Source organism: Phaethon aethereus (genome assembly GCF_964289735.1).
Source record: "Phaethon aethereus genome assembly, chromosome: 7".
NCBI classification, from domain to species: Eukaryota; Metazoa; Chordata; class Aves; order Phaethontiformes; family Phaethontidae; genus Phaethon; species Phaethon aethereus.
Window position 1 is genome coordinate 20,590,718 of NC_138583.1, and position 22,793 is coordinate 20,613,510.

Consider the following 22,793-nt stretch of genomic DNA (forward strand, 5'->3'; position numbering starts at 1 on the left):
TTATTCAACACAAGACCAGCCTGGTTATGCCTCACAGGTCTTCAAGCATAAAAGCAGCATGCAAAAAATATTTGACAGAAAGGTAGAGAAGCACACACCAAAGTCACTGTTAAACTTCCATCATGTAAATGCTTTATGATACAATCTAATTATATGAATAAATACACAAAAGCTAAACATTTGTCTGCAGCAGATGCATAGCACCACAGTCCACCAATACTCAGAAAACCAAACCATTTAGGCAAGTTTACACAGTAAACAGTAATTAATCCATAGCACAGTCTAACACAGGATTTGATAAAACCTGATAGCACATAAATTAGCAACTAAACCAGTTAATTACAAATTTAAGTGCTCTTAGGGCTGTACTACTGGTTGAAAATAAGAGTGCCTGTAATACAGTATTGGAGAACAAAATCAGAAGAGTTCTGCACAAGAAATGTCTGTCTTGGGTATAATCAAAATGAGGTACAATAAAAATTACGAGAAACACCACACGTGGAAATTAGATTACTACACTGCATTTTCAGCAAAGTATTGCTGTGTACTTCATTAAGCATATGCAGAAAGGGAGAGCCACAATCGAGATTTGACTCAAGAGACTTTCCCGCCACACATCTCAGTTATGTCGTCTTACTAGAATTTGAGCACAGCCATTCTAATGCACTGCAAAATAATTTCCTGACAATTACACTTATACAAAATCAGATTAAGTGATGACAGCCAATCTTATTTTAATTCCACTTCTTACCTACAGAAAGACCCATACCTCTGTCTTAAGAAAGTTGCTGAGCCGCAAATAAAGAATTGCTGGGAAAACACTAGTACATTGGCCCTGTTCTGTATTCTTTTCCTTTGGCATCAAATATTGTCCCATGCTGGAGATGAAATAAAATCTACAGGCATGATCACAGTACCTAGCACTGCTCCGTAACAACATATTCTTCGTACTAGGTGCAACTTTGTCCAGTAAGAATAAGCCTAGAGATCACACACACAGAACTACCGTTTTACCTTATCACTGCCCAGAAGAATGATTTTGAAATTTTTTTTCTGAGGTCATCAATCTCAGAAAACTCCAGAAAGTTTAAGTTGCAGGTGGACTACATGAAATGAATTTCCTCCAAGGATGAGAATTCTTCAAGTTACTTCTCTCCCTTTCAGTGGTCCTCTTTCTTTTTTTTGTCCCAACTTTTGATTGCCATGCTCATCAGCTGCTACTGTTCAACTGGAATGCAGCAGAGATCATTTTAATACCACAACCAAGTAAGAAGCTGAGGATCCTGGCAAGAAAGGGACCATGACATTCAATTGTCTAGATACAATGTGGATGAGTATCTTTTGTTATGGTAGTTGTAGGGTTTTTTTATTAATCTGTTTACACCAGAACACCTCAAGCAGCCATAAGCTTATAAAAAGATTTCGGACACATTAAGGGAATGAAAGTGAAAAGGCTTTCAAGTAGGTATATTCCTCCAGCATCACCTTCTGCAGTAGCTGCACGCCCACTGGAGGCGTCTCATGCAGTTACTGAAGTGCCTTTGTACAGTATCAGCTGGAGGGGAGAAAGGCTGCAGGTTAGTAAGATGCCATTTGTTGTAACACTCATTTTTTGCCTTTGCTAGTACATCTGTAAGACTTCAGGAGGTTTATTTAAAGCACACAGTGCTGGTAACACTACTCCTAATGAGGTTGGTGGGAATTTTCCCAACGACTTCAGTAGGAACAGTGCTTCTGAAAAAAAACGAAGAAACCAACCAACCCTCCCCCTCTTCAACAAAGCCCAACTTCTAATTTAGGAGTATGTTGTAAGATAGGAAAAGTTATTTTGTGCATTTATAAGAGCATAAACCAGAATAAAATTTAATATTTATTAGAATTTCTTCCAGTAACAGCATTCAACATCTTAACAAACCAAGTTGTGAAGTCTTAAAAAAATCTGGGATTACAAAAAAAGTTGAAATAAGTCGTTCCTTGTATTTAATGGCAACAAAGGGGGAATTTTCTATTTAAAAACAAACTTATCATATAAACAGTATTATTTTAAGAAAATGTGATTAACATGATATGTAATTTTCAGAATGGATACACAGTGTATGAATACCAATCTGAATGGAACAGAGGGGCAGAACACAATACCCCCTTAAAAATCTCAAAATAGGCTGTTTGAAGAAAGTGGGGGAGGAGGATCTTTATAGTGAAATAACTTAGAAGATACCACGCAATGGACAAAAAATGCAAGACTACAGAAGATAATACAGGACACCCTCATTACAACACCCCCCTCAAGTCTGGTTATACAGTAAATAAAGTTAGTAAAGTGCATCTTTTAAAGACTTGTCTAGTGAGATAGCTTTTCCAAATATAAAACACAACACAAGACGTGCAGTAACAGTTAAATCATAGTGTTTTTAAAAACTAATTTTAAACTTTTCATTCACTAAAGAAGAAAAGTTTTAACTGCAGTAGTGTTCACATTATTCTTCAACAGGATGCATCCTCATGTGCTTTTGTTACTTGGCAAATCTATAAATACAGAGCATGGCAAAATTATGCAGTTGAAGCAAGTGCTTCTCTCAATGTAATGCAATTCTTCAATGGCAGAACAGCCACATGCAGCACAACTGTGTTAGATTTTGGGAAGCTTTGGTGCACTAACGACGGGATTGGTCTCCTGCAAATACCTTCGCCCTGCACTCTTATAGTCGTAGGTGCAGGTGTGAGTCTCTGCATAGCGGTGCGTTGCACAGAAGTTGTTTCCACATCTGAAGAATTAAGAATATTAGAAGTTACAAGCTTTTAGAAGCTTTTAACTCTCTGACATCCTGGGAGCCCTTTGGCTTAATCATGTCTTGTTTATTTGACATAACTGCTTAGATAACCATCCTTGACTGATAACATTAACTGGCAGGGTAATCAAAATGACATTTTTGTCAACTGAATGTTGCAGTTTTGACCCAAAAGTCTCTTCAGCTGGGAAGTTAAGCAAGATCAGTACTCCTGGGAACAACTAGGAAGGATCAAACACACTTAAAATTAAGAATGATGGGCTTTGATTTATTTTATTTCTTTTTAAAGACCTCACACAACATCAGTTGGTAGAATTCAGAGGATAAAACCATGGAACTAAAATAACAGCATCAAGTGAAATCCACATAACACATTTCAATTCAAAACCAATACATCATTCAGACTACTAAAATAGTTTAGTTCAGCACAACTTATGCCTGTCATAAACTCAAATTAGTAATTTGAGATTAATAAATACAGACTTAGTCAGCTGCAAATACATCACACTAAGGAACATGACTTTCTACATGACTGGATAAGGGTGCGTCTTTCCTACATCAGTCACAGTTTCAATGAGCTAAGATTATGATTTTTGCCTTCAAACTTGATAGCTAGGCAGCTAAGACTCCTAACAGGAGAAAAGCATACTCTGGATGTTTTATCTGATCTGAACAAGTGCTTTAAGAGGACATTGATATTACTGTCCTGTTGCCTGATTATTTGTTAAAGTTGCTTCCTGACAGTAAAACAATGACATCATTCAAAATCAGAATTCTCTTGAAATGGATTAAACATTACTCATCCAACTTACTGTCTATTGGACTATAATCCTCTATTATACCTATCCATCTATCTATCTATCTAGATGTGTAATAAACTCTGCAGCTGTTCCTGAGGCTTTGTTTGCCTGATAATATATTTGCTTTTCTTTCGTTTTTGGTCCCATAGTCACCAGTTCTTTCACATGACTGTATTCTCTATTTGGTTCATGTTCCATTCTAGTAAAAGGTCATATGGTCGCTCCTTTTGAAACTAGAACGAGTGATATTCTTGGAGATGTGCAATTTCACCCCTTTTTCTGTGTTTCATTTTTAACCTTAAGCAAGCTGCTTAGTTACTTCTAGAAGAGATTGCACCTATTTGCTCAGCAGAGAAAGTGTGCAGTGTCCAAAACTGTTTCAAAAAAATAAAAGACTGAAGAGTCAGTAAGGAGGCAGTTCCTCACCCTGAAACTCTCAAACACAATTCCTCAATGGCAGAAGTCTTGTTCATTTTGCTGTTGACTGGCATGAACTAAGATCAGCTTTAAATGTAGCCCTACCAGTACAGCAGTTCCCAACCTCGACTAGCTCATGGGAAATGATACAGAGAAAAGAGTATCTTGTGGGAAACAATACTTTGAGAACCAAAATCAACAGAGAAAGTGTGTTTTTTAATGTTTGCCGTAATCACCACCAAGGGCCAGGTCTCATTGTGTTGTCTGCAAGTCATGATCTGGGGGACCAGTACTCTGGCATTCTGCTTTTGAGATGCTCTAGGTGCTCAAAGGTGACTGAAGTCTCTCTCACAAGAAACAGAAAACACATAAAATCAAAAAGTTGTCAAATATAGATTTGTATAAATTCACAAACTATGCAGATGTGTTGTAATAGGGCCAAAGTTGAGGGAGATTCTTCTGAAAAATTGTAATAAACCCAGTTTTTCCTCAAGTTGTTAACAACATAATTACTGCCGAGAAACTTTGCAGAACATAAATCTGTAGTGAGTTCCCCCCACACTAGTATAAAATGTCATCGTTCTCCTTTTGTAATCATCTTTCTTATTTCCTAATATCTTGCATTCTGATACCTTACATTTCTTGATTTTCCTGGAAGAACATACACCTCAACAGCAGAACAGGTACAGCATTCCTGAATTTTGATCCCTGGAGTTTTGCTGAACTGAGAACTGCAACGTTTCTGAAGGTTGTCTTTTGATTTGCTACGCTTAAGGAACACCATGCAGCATAGAAAACCTTTTGGTTAACTCAGCTATCAATTTTAAAGAACAGCTGCTTATACGCTCAGCCTACCTGCACTCATAGCTGGTTGCCAATCCAGTTTTCTTGCCACAAAGAAAGCAATGCTTTGTAATTTTCTTTTTTGCTTGAATTGAGCCATTCACAGGTGGAAGATGGGTTGCTTCACCTGCTTTCAGAAGTAGAAAGACAGCAAAGACATTTTATTCTTACTTATTCCTGATCACAAACTAGTTAAATGTTATCTTCTGAAACCCAGATTCATTTTGCATTTCTGAGGATACTTCAGGTGGGAACCCCAGAGCCTAAACAGAGAGGACAAAAGCCCAAATAGAAAACACACCTCAAGCCTATGAACACCTTTGGAAGGGGCAGCACAGTGCGGGATTTAGACTTTTTTTTTTTTTTTTAAACATCTGTTAAAAGTTCATATAAGCAAGAAGTTACAGAAGAAATCAAGAAACAAATCTCCTAATGGTCTTCCCAAATGCAAAATGAAATCTTCATGTGATTGGGAACGCACTACACACAATGGCTTTCCCAAGAATCAATTGGGCATTCAAGTACCTAGCACCTAGTATATTCAGCAGTTAAAATTCAAGTTTGCCAAATAATCGCTGCAACATTTTAAAGACTTGCTAGTATTCCTAACTGCAAGAAAAGTACATTACTAGACTACAGGCCTCTATTTAGCTATATGGTTTCATAAGGCTAGCCCAGTTTGTGAAAGAGACAGAGCTTGAAGTCATCCCCCGCTGAGGACCATATTTAAACAGAAAAAACAATACACCTGTTCTCACATTTATGGTCCATACAGCAATTGCATGTAAACGGAGGCATTGGATAACAAACTGAATCTGTCCTTTGGCCAGATACACAATAAATCATTATCAGCCACCTCTCTCAAGAACTGGCATGATATGATGACACCAACTTTGCCTTTCTCATGTCTGGAACCTTTTGGAAAATACACTTTTGTCTAAGATACACCAGAGGAGTGTCTTCATAGTTCTGTCCAAAATGATGCAGATGATAGCAGGCTTCCCCATCATGCAGATGTGGCTATTAGGGTATTACCTCTTTTACCATGGAGTAGGTATGGACAGACCTGTTTATTATTTGACTGCCAATTCAAAGCTGTACTCCCAGTTCTGAAATGAAGGCACAGTCCACTATTTTAGCAGCTTTTGCTCCCATATCATTGCAATTACACCATTTTTCCTGTTGCAGCTGCTATTTGAAGATCTATCTTCTAACTTATTCTCTATACCTAGATCTTAAAATCCTGGAATACACGCCTGCCTCTCTTTTCCTAAGGTCATACAGAAAGAAAAGAACACCTGCAAACTGCAAGTCAAAGATGTGGAGAAGAAGAGCTGATTGCACTGAGAATCTTTAGCTCACCATCTTAAGAGTTTTAGAAGTGCTAATCTAGACAATTCCATTGCTCCCAAGAGAATTAATCACATAAGAAATCAGTATTTGGGTACAACACATCCATTTTCAGTAGATGTCAAACATTAAGCACTCCACAGTTACCAAGACTAGAGTAGAAAGAATGACACCCATCACAGAAAACAGAGAAAAATCTGCACAATATCAATAATCTTCAGCATCCATGCCCTTATTGCTTCCTCCCCACTTTTCTTTTGCCAAATCCTTTTGGCTCAGGCTGTAGTCCTAAAGACAACACAACTGATAAATTTTGCTCTGAGTTTAGTACACTTGGGAACTGACCTTTTGGAAACTTCAGAGCAGAAAGTCATGTTTATGTCTATAGATGACATGCAGGATTCATTAAGTATTAAAAAAAGCTAGGAAAGAGTCACGGTTATGTCTGCCTAAGATCTGGATGACATCTGTATGTTAAAGCATTGCTTAAAATACTAAAAGTTATACCATGCTATAGAAGTGTAATATAGTAATGACTTTAAAAGACATATGCCTTACAAAGAAAATGATTCTTGTCCTCTATATATGTGATTTATCAGGAAAGATTAAAGAGTCATCTGCAATTATTAAGTCACATTACTTACCTACTCTTTTCCCTACAGCTGCAATACTTCCATTCATTCCAAGCCCATGCGCAGACTAAAAAAAAAATTTCCACAAGGAAATTACTAGCAGATGGAAATTGAATGAAAAGTTAGGCAGTCTGGTATCAACTTACTTGAAATCAATGTTGTATCAATCAACATACCTACAAAGAGTCCAAGAAGATTTCTGTACAAAAAACTAAAATTCTGCAATATAAAGTCCTACTCAAAACGACTATTTTATAGTCTCCTCATAATTCACAACACACCAAAACAACAGAGTGTATTAGCAATCTGAAGCTAGGCACATATGGTGCCACTCACAGGGCAAACTTTGCAATAAATGACAATTAGTGAGCAGCAGGAGAAGTCAGATGACATTTCAAACACAGACACTCATAATTCTATCATTACAATAACTAATAATGTTAGTTGTGAACTGAACAACCACTTTAATTTATGAAAAATTACTTCTAGGACCTGTTCAGATAAACAGGCAGCTAAGATACCAACAGGAATTCCGAAAACAGTTCAAGGCTATTGGGGATTTAAGTACATCTCCCCTCCCCATGTGCTTTCCCTGAAAAGACAGACACACACATGAAAGTAGAGTTTTCATAATGCCAGTACCAGGAAAGACAGGAAAACGTAAGTTCCTTTGGAAGCATTAGTACTCACTAGAATATATTCAGCAGCTTCACTTGGAGCAGCAGTTTTCCTAAAGCTTTCTTCCTGAAAATGCTGAAGGTTTGTAGGTAGTGCAATACCAGAAGTCCGAAACCTGCCTGTCCCACAGGAACTCTGTAAACTTTCCCTGTTTGCACTTCGGGCCAGCGAAGCCAGAAATCCTAAGTTATTTACAGAACTCACAGGTTCTTTGGATGCCTTGTTAGCCACTTCCGTGATGTCTCTAGCCTCTGCTTTAGAAATTACATCAGGTCTTTTGCCAAGTGACTCTACTTTCACGCTACGAAATCTAGTAGTCCTAGAAAAAGAGGAGTCTGCTATACTACGGACTTCCAATGACCGAAGCACGTTTGGGGAGGCTGTAGATCTCAAGTTACCAGTCTCAAAGCATTTGGGTTGTGTTTGTGGTTTCAGAGAATTGTGATGTGCCACTTGCGCTGAATACCGAAGAGGTGACAAAAGCAGATTTTTCTGCGGACTTAATTCACGAGTACTGAGAAGACCAGCCCCCATTGCTGCACTGCTCAGCACTTTGCTAACAGGTTCTCTATGCTGCTCTACAACCTTAGATTCTTCATCTCTATCAGACAGTTCAAGTTCTGGGTTCACCTTTCCTATGTCATATATCTCACTACACTGTTCAGTGGTGCTTGCTTCTGTTAACAAAGCAAAAGCATCTGTTTCAGGTAGAAGTTTTTCTTCTGTTCCACATAGTTCTACATTTGTTAGATTTGGAAACAAAACAGCATCCTCCTCACTTGTTGAGGTCACATTTTCAGATACTTTTTCTGAATTTGCAGGCAGAGACGAAACAGGAGTCAGAATACTATTTGTAGGTAGTTTTGCATTTTCTAGTTCGACACGAGATATTTTCGGTGGTAACCTGATGCTACTAACTGACTGAGACCAAGAGTTGCTCTGCCAAGTGTCATCTTCCTTAAGAAAGTCATTAGTTGTGGATGGCATTGTTCTACCAGCAGTGGCCAAGGTAGCCAATGCTGAAAGTGCATTTTGGGAAGACTCTGAGGGATATGAATTCCCAGGAGGAGGTAGACAGGACTGTCCGATGTGGGGAAGCACTCTTAAAAAGCGGTGACGAGCAGCAGCCACTGAGCCACTAGATGGTCGAGGAGCCATTGGAGGACGAGGTTTCACCTTGACAGTTTTCTTAGGCTATTAAAAAAACCCACCAAAAAACACACAGAACAACAATTAGTATTTGAATTATGGTTGCATTCAAAGACCTAACTGAGATCATATGCCCAGAAATTCAGACAGTGTAAGGCCAGAAAGGGCCAATTATTTTTTTCTACTCCCTCATCTGTTACTAGCCATCAAGACTTCATCCCAACATCTGAATAATAAAATCAAAGATTATAACCAGAAAAGGATTTTCAGAGGAATAGAAAAGGGAAGCCAGAATCCCATCAAAGTTATCCAGAAAAGCTTAAGGTCTCAAACAAGATGAACAATAAAAGAAAGTATATCATCTTCATTTTACGTCTAGGTACCCTACACAGACATGAACACCAACATTATGTTTTATCTTCTAGGTAAACTCACGCTCATATTTAACTTTATAGGTTTTTCAGTTACAGTATTTCTAATGAAGTTTCATTTAAGAGAAACGTTGATTTTTACCAGAGCAGTACTGCAAACCAACACTACTTAAAGCATCTGAAGAAAAAACAAACAAAAATACAAAAACTCCACATGCCCAAAATAACACCCATGCAAATAAATCCAGGACCAGTAGTAATTCTTAAGTGTGGACAGGTACATCCAAGTAAATCCAATGCCCCACAGCAGAACATTTCTACAATAGCATTTACTTAAACAACATATAAGAAATCATCTACCCTTGATCATTCACTTCCTAAGACAGCAAAGTATCTACCTGCTTTTTAGAAAAGCCAGCACGAGGAAAGTGCAAGCCATTTTACAATAGAAAAATTGAAATCACAACTTCACCTTTTTACTCAGATTCATGTTCTCCATCTTTGCCTTGAGTAGTTTCATTTTATTCATAGTAATTGAATTCTCAATAATCTGTTGTCCAGAGGGTGATGCCTCTGTCTCATCTTCATCATCAGCATATAAGTTATAAACTGAACCACCACTGAAAATAAAAGAAAGTCTACATTCACCCTCTAATAAAGTAATTCATTATGTTTTCAATGTAGAGTATTCTCACAACTAGAAAGTCATATCCGTAGCTGATCTGTTGACAAAGCATTATGTAAAACTGTATGCAAAGATATTTCAAATACATTTATTTTAGCACATAAGCATTCCTTATTAGATGCTCACGCAAAGTGATGCTGCTGAAATCGTAACATAGCCACGCTTCTGGGAAGTTGTTATACCATATACAGTTGGTTCACACTCACTATATATTTTCCCCACAGAGGGGTTATCCAGTTCCACAAATGTCTCCTGAAGGTATGGCCAAAGCTGTTAACTGTGTGACTCAGACAACAAGCTGTCCAATTAACCAGACACTGGCATGGAAGGAAAGTCCAAATTTCTATCCATCATGAGGGGTGTTCTCACCATAAATGGAAATGGAGGGGTCACCCATGTGGATGTGATATTCTATTTCTCCTTTTCAAAAACAAAAAAACAACAAAAACAAACAAAAATTAAAGGAGATCAGTTTCTCTTTCCAAAGAGTCTCACATTTGGAAAAAAACAAACAGATTAAAATTGCTAGATCCAAGTCAAAATATTTTAACTCAGTAGTCATTGGAAATTTATAGCATTACATTGCCTTTTTCCATTCTGTATTCTAATAGAATGCAAAAACTCAATGTTTTAAAGTCAGTATCTGACTTGTTTTTCTCATGAAGCATTAATCACTAGCATACATCCAACATTTGACAGTGAAATGAAAGAACCATTAGGAATATCCAATTCATTACAAACTGATGCATTTTCAACACTGCATATAGTACATTTTAAAGAATGTTTTAATTCTTCCATTAGGCTGTCAGCATCTAGAAATTATGACAATCGGGTAATTCCATTGTGTTCATACAAATGTCTTAGTAGATTTAACTACAGTTTCTACTTTCCAAAAGAGACCAAGGAAGAACTAAAGGTCATGAGAAAGTCAGTACCAAAAAAAATTTTTTTTTTTTTTTTCCACTTAACAGAGCTGGCATCTTACCTGATTCTTGGAAATATTCTGCTGCCCTTAGTCAAGAGCCAATGTTTTTGCACTGACTCTCAAAAATCCATTTCCTAAAATGTAGCAAAATTCCAAAGGCAGCACAGCTGGGAGACAGATCTTTAAGAGCAACATGGCAGCAAATAAAAAGCAAAAGTCAGCAAAATAGTCCAGTTATTTCTCACCAGCAACTGAACAGCTCCATGTGGGGACAGTCAGCGTGCATATTACACACCTCTCCTGGTAAAGATTCACCACTAAAGAATAATTTCAGAATTTTAACTCTGCAAAGACTTAAGTCATCAATTCAAAACAATTCTTTGAACTTCCCTTCCTTCAAGGTAAAGATAGAAAGAAATGTCTCACATATTTGGTTGGGGTTTTGTTTTTGGTTTTTTTTTCAATGCAAAAAACCTGTTATCCTTTTTCTTGCATTTTCTGGCTAAATAGGAACCAAAACACTAAAAAAAAACCCCAGTAACAAAAAGATTTTTTACTTTAATGTGATTGTAAAATTATAAAAGTTGGACAGGGAGTTCTTGATGATACGCTCAGCCTCTTTTTCAATGAGTAAATTTCAAATTTACTTTTTCCACACGTGTCAACATTCCCAAGATCTTGCTTGTAAAATGCGTGCCCCAAAAATGATCATTAGCTTGTTCAAACACTTTTGACACCTGCCAGTCCTGTACTACAATTTCAACAACCTTCTTTTAATCCAGAGACAGTAATTATTGTATGTATTCACACCTTGTAAAGTTTTAACCATTAACTTAACCATAAAATAAAATGATCTGGAGAACTATAAAACAAAACCCAAACCAATGTCTCATTTCTAAATTGCAGTCACTAAATTTTACTCCACACATAAGCAATGTGAGAAAAGCTGGTAAGTGCCTCAAAATGCCCAGTCGCCAGTACACCCACACAAATAAATGCATTTAACTGTTAGTGTGGAAAACACTAGTATTCAGAGTGATGCATAGACTTTCTCTATAAAGATCAAATGAAGAAGTCTTTGTTTCCATTCTCTCTTCCCTTTGCTACTTTTTCCATTTCCCACAAAGTCTGACCGGGCCATAACAACAAATTAAAAAATTAAGATTCCTCCACCCCCACCAAATTACTACCTGCCTTAGTAGAAAAGCTAATAAATACTCTCTCATAGAAAGCACAGAGGAAGACGAACAGCTTGAGTTGCACGTTTTCAACACAGATGGCCTCCAACCTAACTGGATCATTTGCCCAGTGACAGCACATTTCTGAAGCATAATGTATTTCATTTTTTATACAGAATCACAAGGTTGGAAAGGACCTTCAAGATCATCAAGTCTAACCATTAATCCAGCGCCACCATGTCCCCTAAACCATGTCCTGAAGCGCCACATCCACACATTTTTTGAACACTTCCAGAGATGGCGACTCCACCACCTCCCTGGGCAGCCTGTTCCAATGCCTGACCACCCTCTCAGTGAAGAAATTTTTCCTAATATCCAATCTAAACCTCCCCTGGCACAACTTGAGGCCATTTCCTCTTGTCCTATCACTAGTTACTTGGGAGAAGAGGCCAACACCCCCCTTTCAGGTATGGTTTGAAAGATGCCTTGCAAGAGCCAAAAGTGTGGTTTATTCCTCGTTTGCTACATTTAGCCAATCTCAAGTAAATTACTATTTAATCTATACACCAGCATTACCTAACTGAGAGGTACTAAGAATTTCAGACAACTGTCCATGCTAGTTTTAAACTGGGTGGGGGGGAATAATCACCACACACAGAAGAATTTGAACATGTAGGCAGATACGAGGGATCCCATTACACTGAGAAAATGAAGTTCAAGCTCCTCCTGACAACTTCTTGCATCAACTCACAGTATAGCATGCACAGTCCTAGCTGTTTGGATTGGTTTGGATGTTCTTTGGATTTAAAATGTAAAAGGAAGCAATTTGGTAATAGGCAAGGTATCAGTGAGAACAGGAATTACATCTGTCCGCTCCTCTTTCCAGAAGTGTATCTAGGCCAATGCAGCAGCAAGGTTCTCAGTTCTTACTAATGATGTTGGGTTTTCCCTATTTCAAATCTACACACAATACTGTATGTGGCCATTTACTGAAAAAGAGTGTAGGGGCTGAAATATAAGATCACATATCTAAAAATATTTGTATCTTTCTTCTTTCCCTCCAGTAATTGGATATCAAACACCAGCTCTTTCTACTTTGTGTAACTATGTGGGAATTCAACCTTGATATTTCATTCATCCTGTAGCTTTTAAGTACAGATCTCTTATAAAAGTTTCTAAGAATGATATCACTCTGAACCCATCGAATCAAACTGAATATAAACCCAGTACAAACCTCTTGCTTTCGCTTTGCAAACAGGAACAAGAATAGTTACTTAAAACAGCGCAAACCTTAGCCTCAGGGAAAATGCAGCTAGTCCCCAGAATAGGGACTCCTTTCCTTACAGTTTTACAAATATTAAGTTCTTCAGGGGATAAAATACCTATCCAAAAGCTGCAGTATAAATACAAAATCTAATAATTTTTAATAGATATTACCAATTTTGGTAGCTTTAGGAAAAAGACTAGTAAGCTACTACACTGTAGTAAATAGATTAAGTGACATACTTGCTCTTCTGATAACAATACTTTGATTCTGTGACAGTGATTGAGACAAGCTTGGTACCTCAACAGTAGCTAATCTGAGGCCTAATTATGTCCAAAGGCTAGCTCTATTGTTAATTATTTCAGTATATTTAAAAAACAAACAAAAAACCCACCCCAAAACAAAACAAAAACAACCAAGCTAAAACAAACAAAGAAACCAACCACCACAAAACCCCCCCAGTTTTTCTGAAACCACAGACAAACCCTTTCAGGATTTTCCACTGCCAGTCTATCATCTTCCTGACTAATCATTTGGTCAAGTCATATCCATACAAAAAAGAAAGTTTATGCTGTGAACAGAGAAATGTTTATAAAACTAAACAAATGGCTTAAGATGGAAAAGAAAGTACTTAACAAAAAGATTTTCATATCTTTACTGCCAAATTGACCCTCCTGTGAAATGTACACTTTTAGAAAGGGCTGGAATGTTGAGAATTGCCTCAAGCATGAGATCAGCTTTATCTCACACTACCGACACACACAGAGTGACAGACAACTGTCAGCATGACCACCGACCACAAAGTACTATTGTCTTGCTAGGCCACCCAGTTAGAGCATTTTAGTAGCCCTTAGGGCACAATTCTTACAATATTCCAGATACTATTTTGACAAACTCAACAAATAAAGCTGAAAATTGCATGGCACTCCCCTTTTGAAGATTAATATAAATATTAAAACCAACTTTACCTCAAAGATTCAGATAATGGCGTTAAAGTGCCATCTCCCCGATCTACCACACGGAAGAAATTCAGCTGATCTCCTTCTCGATACACTAAGAAGGTAACTTGTTTGTTGGATGGCCCTTTCTCCCAGATCTCATCTCTACTGGGATCCATGTACTCAGCCATTTCCCTGATAGGGTCTTCCACAGGAACTACAAAGAGAAAAAAACAGAATAAAACCAAGTAATTATTATTATTATTATTATCACCTTTGAGAGCTCAGCTCAGTTTACAATGGGAATTCCCAACCTAGAAGATATGCCGAGTGTTTTCCAAGTGAAAATTAAGGAGGATTTCTCCCTTTTCATTCCACTATAGATGATCCACGTAACCAAGACTATCATCAGACTGAACCAATGCCTGATTCTTACTAACTAAATTTAAAAAACTATTTGTATAATGACATTGCAATGTAATTTTTCTTGCAGGTGAAGAATTACTCCTTTTAAGACTTGATGATTCTATGCATACAAAGATGCTTGTTAAACTAAGGGTAAATGAAAGGAAAAGGATGGTGCACTTAATATCCTAAGGAAGAAAAGATGGAAAAAAAATCCCTCAATTTTTGTTAAGTATTTTTCCAATTAATTTGGAACTGAAGTCTGCTCATCTAAAATGCTTAGATAAGAGAAGCTGTTTACAGTTACAAGATGTTGCAAGAAAACCATTATTTAACTGACTAAACACCTACCTCTTCTAGTGTTAATAGGTCCACCTCGCATAGCCAGAACTAACTTCAGAGTGCAGCCTTCTGAAATGCTGTAAGTAACAATAAATATTTTGTAGCATTCTCTATTGTTTATGCTAACAATAATTTAGAAGCAATTATTGCAATTTTATTCTATCCTTACTTGTAATCATTCAAACAATAGTCATCCTTCAGCTCCGTATTATTCCAAATTAAGTGCTGCTGAGAGACAGGAATACCTAAACAAAAACAAACAAACAAAAAGTATTAAAATTGGAGCTTGGTGGGAGGGCTTCTGGGGAGTTTTGCTTTTTGAAGAATGGGGGGTAATGGAGGACAGGTGAAAGAGGGTCACAGGGAAAAGAAGAAAGGAAGCAAGACAAGGACAGGCACTTGAGAAACCTTCAAGTCATGAAATCCAATCTCCCAAATATAAAGTTTTCAGCAGGCTTGTGATCACACTCAGAGTTCAACAAAGGGTCTGCAGAAGTTATCAACTGGTTCAGACTTATTGAATACTTGTCCTTTTCCAGTCATCAGATGAAAGAGGTTTTTTCCTGTTATCTGTACCTCAGAGTTTTATGTCTACTGACAGAAAAAACAGGATAAAACTTCTAACTACAAAACTGCTGAATAATTTTATCACAGACTGATATTCTTTATTACTCGCAGTAAAGACAAGGTTGCATTAAGGTAACTGGTGGCAGCTCTATTACAGTGGTGACAGTTGTATATATGTTTTTAATCACTGCTTGGTTTGGAACCTGGAAGTTCACGTGTACAATATAGTACCATAGCAGTTAGTCAAACTTCATACTGCAAGCACTTTTGTTGTGGGTGTTCTTTTAGTCCAGCAGAACATTTTAGTACCTACATCCAGTAATACTCATTTTCAACTCAAGTTCTGGGACAGATTTGGCTAAATAGCTTTTGTTAAAAGAAAGTAAGCATACTTGTTCCTTACTAAAAATCTATTCTCAACACAATGATTAACTTTGTTTCTTTTTGCCTGCACAGTCAATTCATGTAGATACAGATGTAATATGCATTAAAGATAATCAGCATAAGCTGATACAACCTGAGATCTTCACACATTTTTACTAGAACACTGCCACTTTGCAAATTTTGGATAGAGTACAAACCAGGACAGTTATGAAAGGATGAGACATCTCAGATCACCAAAAAAAAAAAAAAAAAAAAATTAAGGCTAATAAGATGACGAATAGCTGTCTTGTTTGGCCTTTGGAAAAAAAAAATCTTCCCTTCAACACCAAAAAGAAGTACTGTTGTTCAATATGTCTAGTGAAATCCAGGTAATTAAGATATCACTGGCATTCCTGACAAATTATAATTAAAATGAAAATCTACAGAGGCCAAGAACTACTTTGTCAAAAAGATCTAATCACTACTCTTCAGATTAAGCAGCAAATGCCATAAATATATTTTCCAAAAAGTTACATTAAAGTAACCTTATCTTATACTTCTGTTCATTGCATGCTCAGATACATAAAAGGAGATGCAAGTAACAACGCTACACAGTAAGATTTCCCAAAATACATCATGCAAGAGGGGAACACAAAGATCAGAGTCTTCCCGGTGGCTTCCAAAAACATCTCAGCTTCCCAAGGCTTGCAAAAGTGTTTACCAAGCTGTGGCAAAATGCCAGTTAAGTAGCCCCTTCCTAGCTGGAGGAAGGGCACAAAGCTACCAACACCCATCCCTAGCAAGGAACCAAAGGGGACCACATTCTGGTGAAAGACCAAGCAGATTCAACAGGCAAGTAGGAGACGTGCTAAATGCAGAAAAGGAAGCGCGCTTTGGATGAACAGTCATTGGAAAAAACCTAATGGCTGTTAATTAATCTATTTAAGTTTTAGAGAAGATGACAATTTCCTTTTCTTACCACAACTCACATCCAGATCTTCTCTTTTGTGAACGACCAACACAACTTTACTTCACCTGGATGGCATTTAACGTGAATCTTGTATCCTCTGAAGTCCACAAGACATTTATGAGGGGAATATATTCATATAGTAGACTAACATAATTGCTACTACACTGCCAGCTATTTAATAGCTGTTATTGGTTATGTTTCAAGTCTGCATGCAGGCAAACAAGAACAAGCTGGCAACAGCTAGAAAGTCCACAGTAAAGTTCTTTTCTGTGTTGTTTTGCAGTCTTCTAATTACAGTCATTACTGCCTGCATTTGTTATGGTTTCGGCAACCTCCAAAAAGCAATTTTCAATTATTTTGATAAACTGAGAGAGTATATGTTAAAAAGGCTGGCTTGCAACTGGCAGTACTGCAATGAAACATGTTTTTGTTCATTTAACAATGACAATGTATTTTTGATGAAACAGATGAAAAAACTATACTCTGCTGTAACAGGAAACAGATAAGTCTGTATTACTAATTCCCTTTTATGTTGCTTTCTAAGAATCCTGTATTTACACATGGAGGAAATGGTATGTGTTTTATAGGTTCAGGTGCAGGAAAACATGCATCAGCTGTTCCTTTTCTGGATTATAGTAAGGCTTTCTTGAGGAGACATTTGCACGTGAGATCAGCATGTAAAATTGACAACAATAATGAGAACTGCAAGATACAGTCACGTGCTGCTTAGGAAGTGGGTGGGTATCTAAATTGCTACTGAGAAAAGAAGAAAGCAGGGCAGTAAGCTACATCTCAACACTCAAATGGAAGAGGGCTAGCCAGGTGAGGCTTTAAGAGGACCAGAGAGTCTGCAGATTGCCTACTGAAATGGCTGCAGATGTACTGACAATCTGACCTACTGAAATGGGGGGAGGAGAGGAGACAAGTAGGTACTCTATCCTGTCTCTGAATTGGCATATCAGATACACCCTTAACCTTTACTCGGTTACTCTTCTTTCTAGCATGCCAAGTAGGCTCACCAGAGAGACTGATGTGGTTTCTGTGACACAGAAACACTCCCCTGTAGATTTCAGAACAAATTTGACTTTATGTTGTGGGTAGGAGGTTACCATGTTTAAAGCCACCACAAACATTTCAGAGTCAAAGTTCAAACAGCGTACTTATTTTTCATCCAGTGTTGAAATTGCTGGATGGTTTCTTAAACATTTACTTTTTGTTCCTGCTTACAGAGAGGCTGGGCTGACAGTCTTACTTTCCCCCACAAACTAGCTAGGCTAGGGAAGAGGTGCAAAGGTGCACAACTTACAGCAGCAGGGCCATTTTCATAACTGTCAACCCCCCCCAGCTTTCATCTGCATGATAGTAAGCTACGTTAGTGTAAATGCTGGTCAGTACTGACCTACTCGTTATCCTAGGGACTAACAAAGAGGAGACTGCAACAACAACCAAGTCACCAGTAACTGACTACAAGCCCACAAAATTACCTGACAAAGGTGACCTTATTTACACCTTCCAGATGCTGCTCTAACCATCTGATCTGGGGACAGGCTTGCATTTGCAGGAATGTTTTCCCAGCTTAGACAAGGCATAAGCTTAAAAAAAGCTGCATGAACTTCCTAGTCTCTATCAACACAGTAAAAGAGGCAAATGACAAAGCAAACAGGCGACATAAAGTAGTAGACAGAAGAAAAGCAAGATTGGTTCTGTTAAAAACTCTTTACACTTGTGCAATCTACTTACTCCAGTCCTGACAGAAGCATAGCTATTTTCTCTAACCCAAGTAGTAAAAAACATCATTATGACACTTTCTGAATTCACAGAATATTGAAAGAAATACAATATCCAGAAGAAGTCTGCTTGATATTCCCAGTTTCTTTCACTTAAGGTGAAGCTGCTGTACATAAGCAGCAAAATAACAACAGCAAAAAGACCACGGAAAAATAACAACTCTCATGATGAAATGAGAGTACACACACATACAACAAAATTGTTGCATCTGTCATTCCCTGCTGAACACAAGCATTACAAATTAAGATGTACTCTGAAAGCTAGTTCTGTTTTTCCCCTTTACAATAATACACAAACAAAAGAACACCTAAATTTTCATCTAAAAAGGTAGACGTTTCCACACACAGAGATCGTAAAATTCAGTTGCAGTCACTGAAAAAAAACATGACTGAGTTGGTTTTTCTTATTTTAAAGCTAGCTATGAAAATGAAGGCCTTAACACTCTATACTGTAGAACGCAAATTAATTCCCTCAAGTTAATAATAATAATACCACCATCAAATCCCAAACCCCATCTCCTCCCTTGAGACTCAATGCTATCTTACTGAACAAACATGTTTATACACTATATGAATGTTCCTTCTATAAAATTCAATATAATAATTGGTGTTTCCAAATGAAGAATACTAAACTTTGTCCATCCCAGCAGCTACAAATACTTGTGCAATGGAGGAAGCAAGAAGAGATCTTCTCAGTCAAAAAAAAGCAGCAGCTATTTCCTCTTTCAATGAAATCCTGATATTTTTTAACTACCATTCAAATGTTAAAGCTCAGTCTTTCGTATCACCTTGAAACTCAGCTACCATCCTACCCATGTCCATCAATGCATGATCCTGCTTTCAAAGACAAATAATCAACAACAAGTAAAATCAATGGAGTAGGTAGCGCTGCTGGCAAGACTATGCTATGCTGCTGGCTGTGGATATTCTAGCTTTTATGCCACCAGTAGAGACAAAAGGAGCTATTTCTTCTCCAGTGTACCATTTTAAGAAGTTCATTCAGTGAATCTCAGACTAAGAGCAATTTACCCTGGGTGGCTCCAAAGTCAACATTATAACAAATCTTAATTTTTGCATAACAAGTGCTTACTTCACGTGGAACATATTTGAGGACAAATGCCAGGATCTGATCCAAACACACATCAGATCTGCTTTAACTTCAATTTACAAGTAGACTTGCACTGAAATTTCAGATGCATTACAAACCATTAATAAATTTTTACCCATATTCTTTACTAACTAAAACCAAGTGGAAACAGAAAGCTCGAGATCTGGAGCTCTTTCTTACTTGGGTATCAATGTCTACTACAGCTGTCTAAACAAACCCTTTCTACATCACATCATTAAACAGGCACCATGAATGACAAACAGTATCAGAAGTATACAAAATTCCTAACATGCCATCCATATTATCCTTTCTTATTACAGTCCAGACAGTCTACAGCTATTGATATTCCAGTTGCTGATGTCGATCAGTTCATCTTGATTTAGTTTTATTACTAGCTTCTTACAATTAGAAGCATTGGTTAACATTTGTTCAAATGTTAACTTCTGCTATGAATCTAGATTTTGTTCTTTGAAATCTCAGGTCTCAGATCATTTTCCCAAAACTTGCCTTTTTGTATGCTTGCATACCATCATCCTCAACACCGAAATGAGTCCACTGAAACAATACGCAGACTAGGCACCCTATATAGTCTCCCAGCAGTGTAGGAGGCGTTCGCCAGCCAGAAGTGCAGCTTAAGTGAGAGGTTCACACCCCATGAACAATACAATACAATACAAAAAGTGAAAAACCACAGCAGAAACAGGAACAGATGTAAGCTTTCTGCTTCCCATGCTAAATCACAACAGCAAAATTACTGTAGTTTTTCACTCCACTTGGGTGATTTATTGCTTGAACTTGTACACTGTAATAGGAACTTTGTCACTGACAAGTTGTTAATTACCTTTCTACATGCAACAGCAACCCCAAATGCAACATGAAATTAATTTGTCATTGTGTGCCTGTCCCCTTCACACATAGCCGATCAATCTGTTTTCACTCTGTCTCCCATAAATCATATTAATCAGGACATTACAGATATTTTAACTCTGTTCTGGAGTATCAAGGTATTTCAACTGACTTCTTACAAATCAATGATAAGCACCAGTGAACTCTTATCTTTCATGTTCTAATGAAATTTATTTATTAATAATTAAGTCTACACAGCAGGCACCTAAGCCATTAGTTACCTTATCATCCTACGAGCTGCAACATTCGGGCAAAATTTTGAATAAGCAATGTATCATAACTTTTATTACTGAGCTGTTCTTCTAATAAGAAGTTATAATACTTTTTTAAGCTAGGCCTATCGTAAGACCCAGCCTACAATAATAAGCTGTAGGTATAATTCAATATGTCTATTCACATTCTTCTGTTTTGGACTACAAGAAATCCAAATTCTTCTTCCTCACATCTCCCACTGGTTTCTTCATGCATCCTTTAAAGCTCACTCCACCTATACTGTCCAGATAGCCTGCCTTCTCCTGTACTCTATAGTCTATGCTCCCTTTTAATTCACTCTTAGTTAGCATTCTATCACGTAGCTGTTTCTCTCTCCCCTACACCTATATTCAGTCATAGAGAAGAAAAACGCTTTCCTTTTCTTGTTTCACCTCTAGCCTCCAGGAGCATCTCAACACATTCTCTGACTCGTGATTAATTACGGTCCTGTCCACAGGAAACAAAAGCATGTCCACATAGCTGCACTAATGTAGCTACACTGATGTAAACTCCAGTTATCTGCATGGTGGAGCTTCTACTATGCGACCTCACTAGCAAAAAGTCACCCCTATTGTTGCAGTGCTTCTGTGTTTTAAGAATTGTGTCAGCTACTTTTTTTCCACCCATTAGCGCAGATTTCCATAAGAGGAGGAGACTATCTTAGATTTAAGTCTAAAGCATCATATTACATCTCCCAGAGGGTTGGTTCCACACACACAGAAGCATGAAAAACACATACAGGAATACTGAGGAATGAGAGGATCCCTTTTACAGTCAGCAGCTCCAGTACTCTCAGCTTATGCAGCTACACAGTTCTTTAACTCCTCTAAAGTGAGAAAGAAGATGCAATACTGCAAAGTAGCTAAAGTATGTATACATATATATTTCACATCGCATTCTTTCACGCAGGATCATTCTCATCGTAGAGGGAAAGGGGTAAGAGACGACTAACCTACATCTTTTCTTGCATTAGCACCAGGACTGGCCTCATAATTTAAGGGAGGCTTTCACTTTGCACGACATGCCAAGTTCACCTCTAAGACAAAGCATTGCTCAGACAGACCTCTACCAACAAAAGATCACTCACCTAAACAAAATTTAAATCAGTAATTTCACGCTGCTTTTGGGGTCTGCCTGCACTGCAGTTACTCTTGTGACTGCAGTATCATAAACAAACCATAAACTGACTAATGAGAAACAACAGCCATACCACCTAGTTTAAAGTATGCTCAGACAGTTGCAGTATAGACATACTGCAAGACTCAAGTTTATAACCTGCTAGTTAACAAATAACTCATGTCAGAGAAGCCTTTCAACAACAAAAATACTACATCCCATACAATATCAAAATGATTTACCATAGGCTTTCCAAGATTTATTTTAATAATGATATGAAAAAAAGAGTAAAAATACCAATTCCGGTGAAGGCTAAGCCACAAACTGATCGGAAAAGGAAAGAACAGAAAACCAACCCAATTCCTATTAAACCTAAGCCATAAACCAAGCATCTTGCTTATACATATTACTGAACAAGTAATTTGAATTAACTGGTTTGGTTTTAGCAATTATAATTTGTAAAACAAGACTTCCTCTAAAGCAATAAAGATTATGCTGAAATAAGAGAGAATAGTACCTTCCAGTCTTTGAATTTTAGCTTTCACAGAAATAACTGTTTCAAATGGGGAAACTCGCAGTTCAAAGCATGTTCCTGTGAGCGTCTCAATGAAGAGCTCCATAGTTTCATAAAAAGGAAGCTTGTAGTGAAATGGTCCCATATTATCTTCATTGAAAAAAGGAGGCTCTTTCTTGTTGGCCATTACAAAGGATTTACAACTTCTTTGTAAGAAGATCTGTCAGGAGACTATATTCCACTTCCAGCCAAGTCAGCTTTGAGGACAGGTGTGGGGCATTGCTGTTCATGTTTGGGGTTTTTCACCTGTAAAGCAAACAAGCACCATTCTAACGGCATTTGAACATAGCTGTTAAAGACAGTTTGAATTTATTCTTGATTAACAATAAAACAGCTTTAAGAAGCAGTAAAATAGTATCTAGGTCGCGCAATAGATAACCACAA

At 37.5% G+C, this 22,793-nt stretch overlaps 1 protein-coding gene across 1 annotated transcript; it reads right to left on the minus strand.

The window, feature by feature from the left end:
- Positions 1-2,629: 2,629 nt before the first annotated feature.
- ZFAND4 (zinc finger AN1-type containing 4) lies at positions 2,630-22,536 on the minus strand (the record flags this gene model as incomplete). The annotated part of the gene is made up of 9 exons (XM_082002592.1): positions 2,630-2,765; positions 4,862-4,979; positions 6,844-6,898; positions 7,522-8,703; positions 9,502-9,649; positions 14,050-14,236; positions 14,776-14,843; positions 14,936-15,011; positions 22,353-22,536. 9 exons carry the CDS (start codon positions 22,534-22,536, stop codon positions 2,630-2,632), a joined length of 2,154 nt encoding a protein of 717 aa, XP_081858718.1.
- Positions 22,537-22,793: the final 257 nt, after the last annotated feature.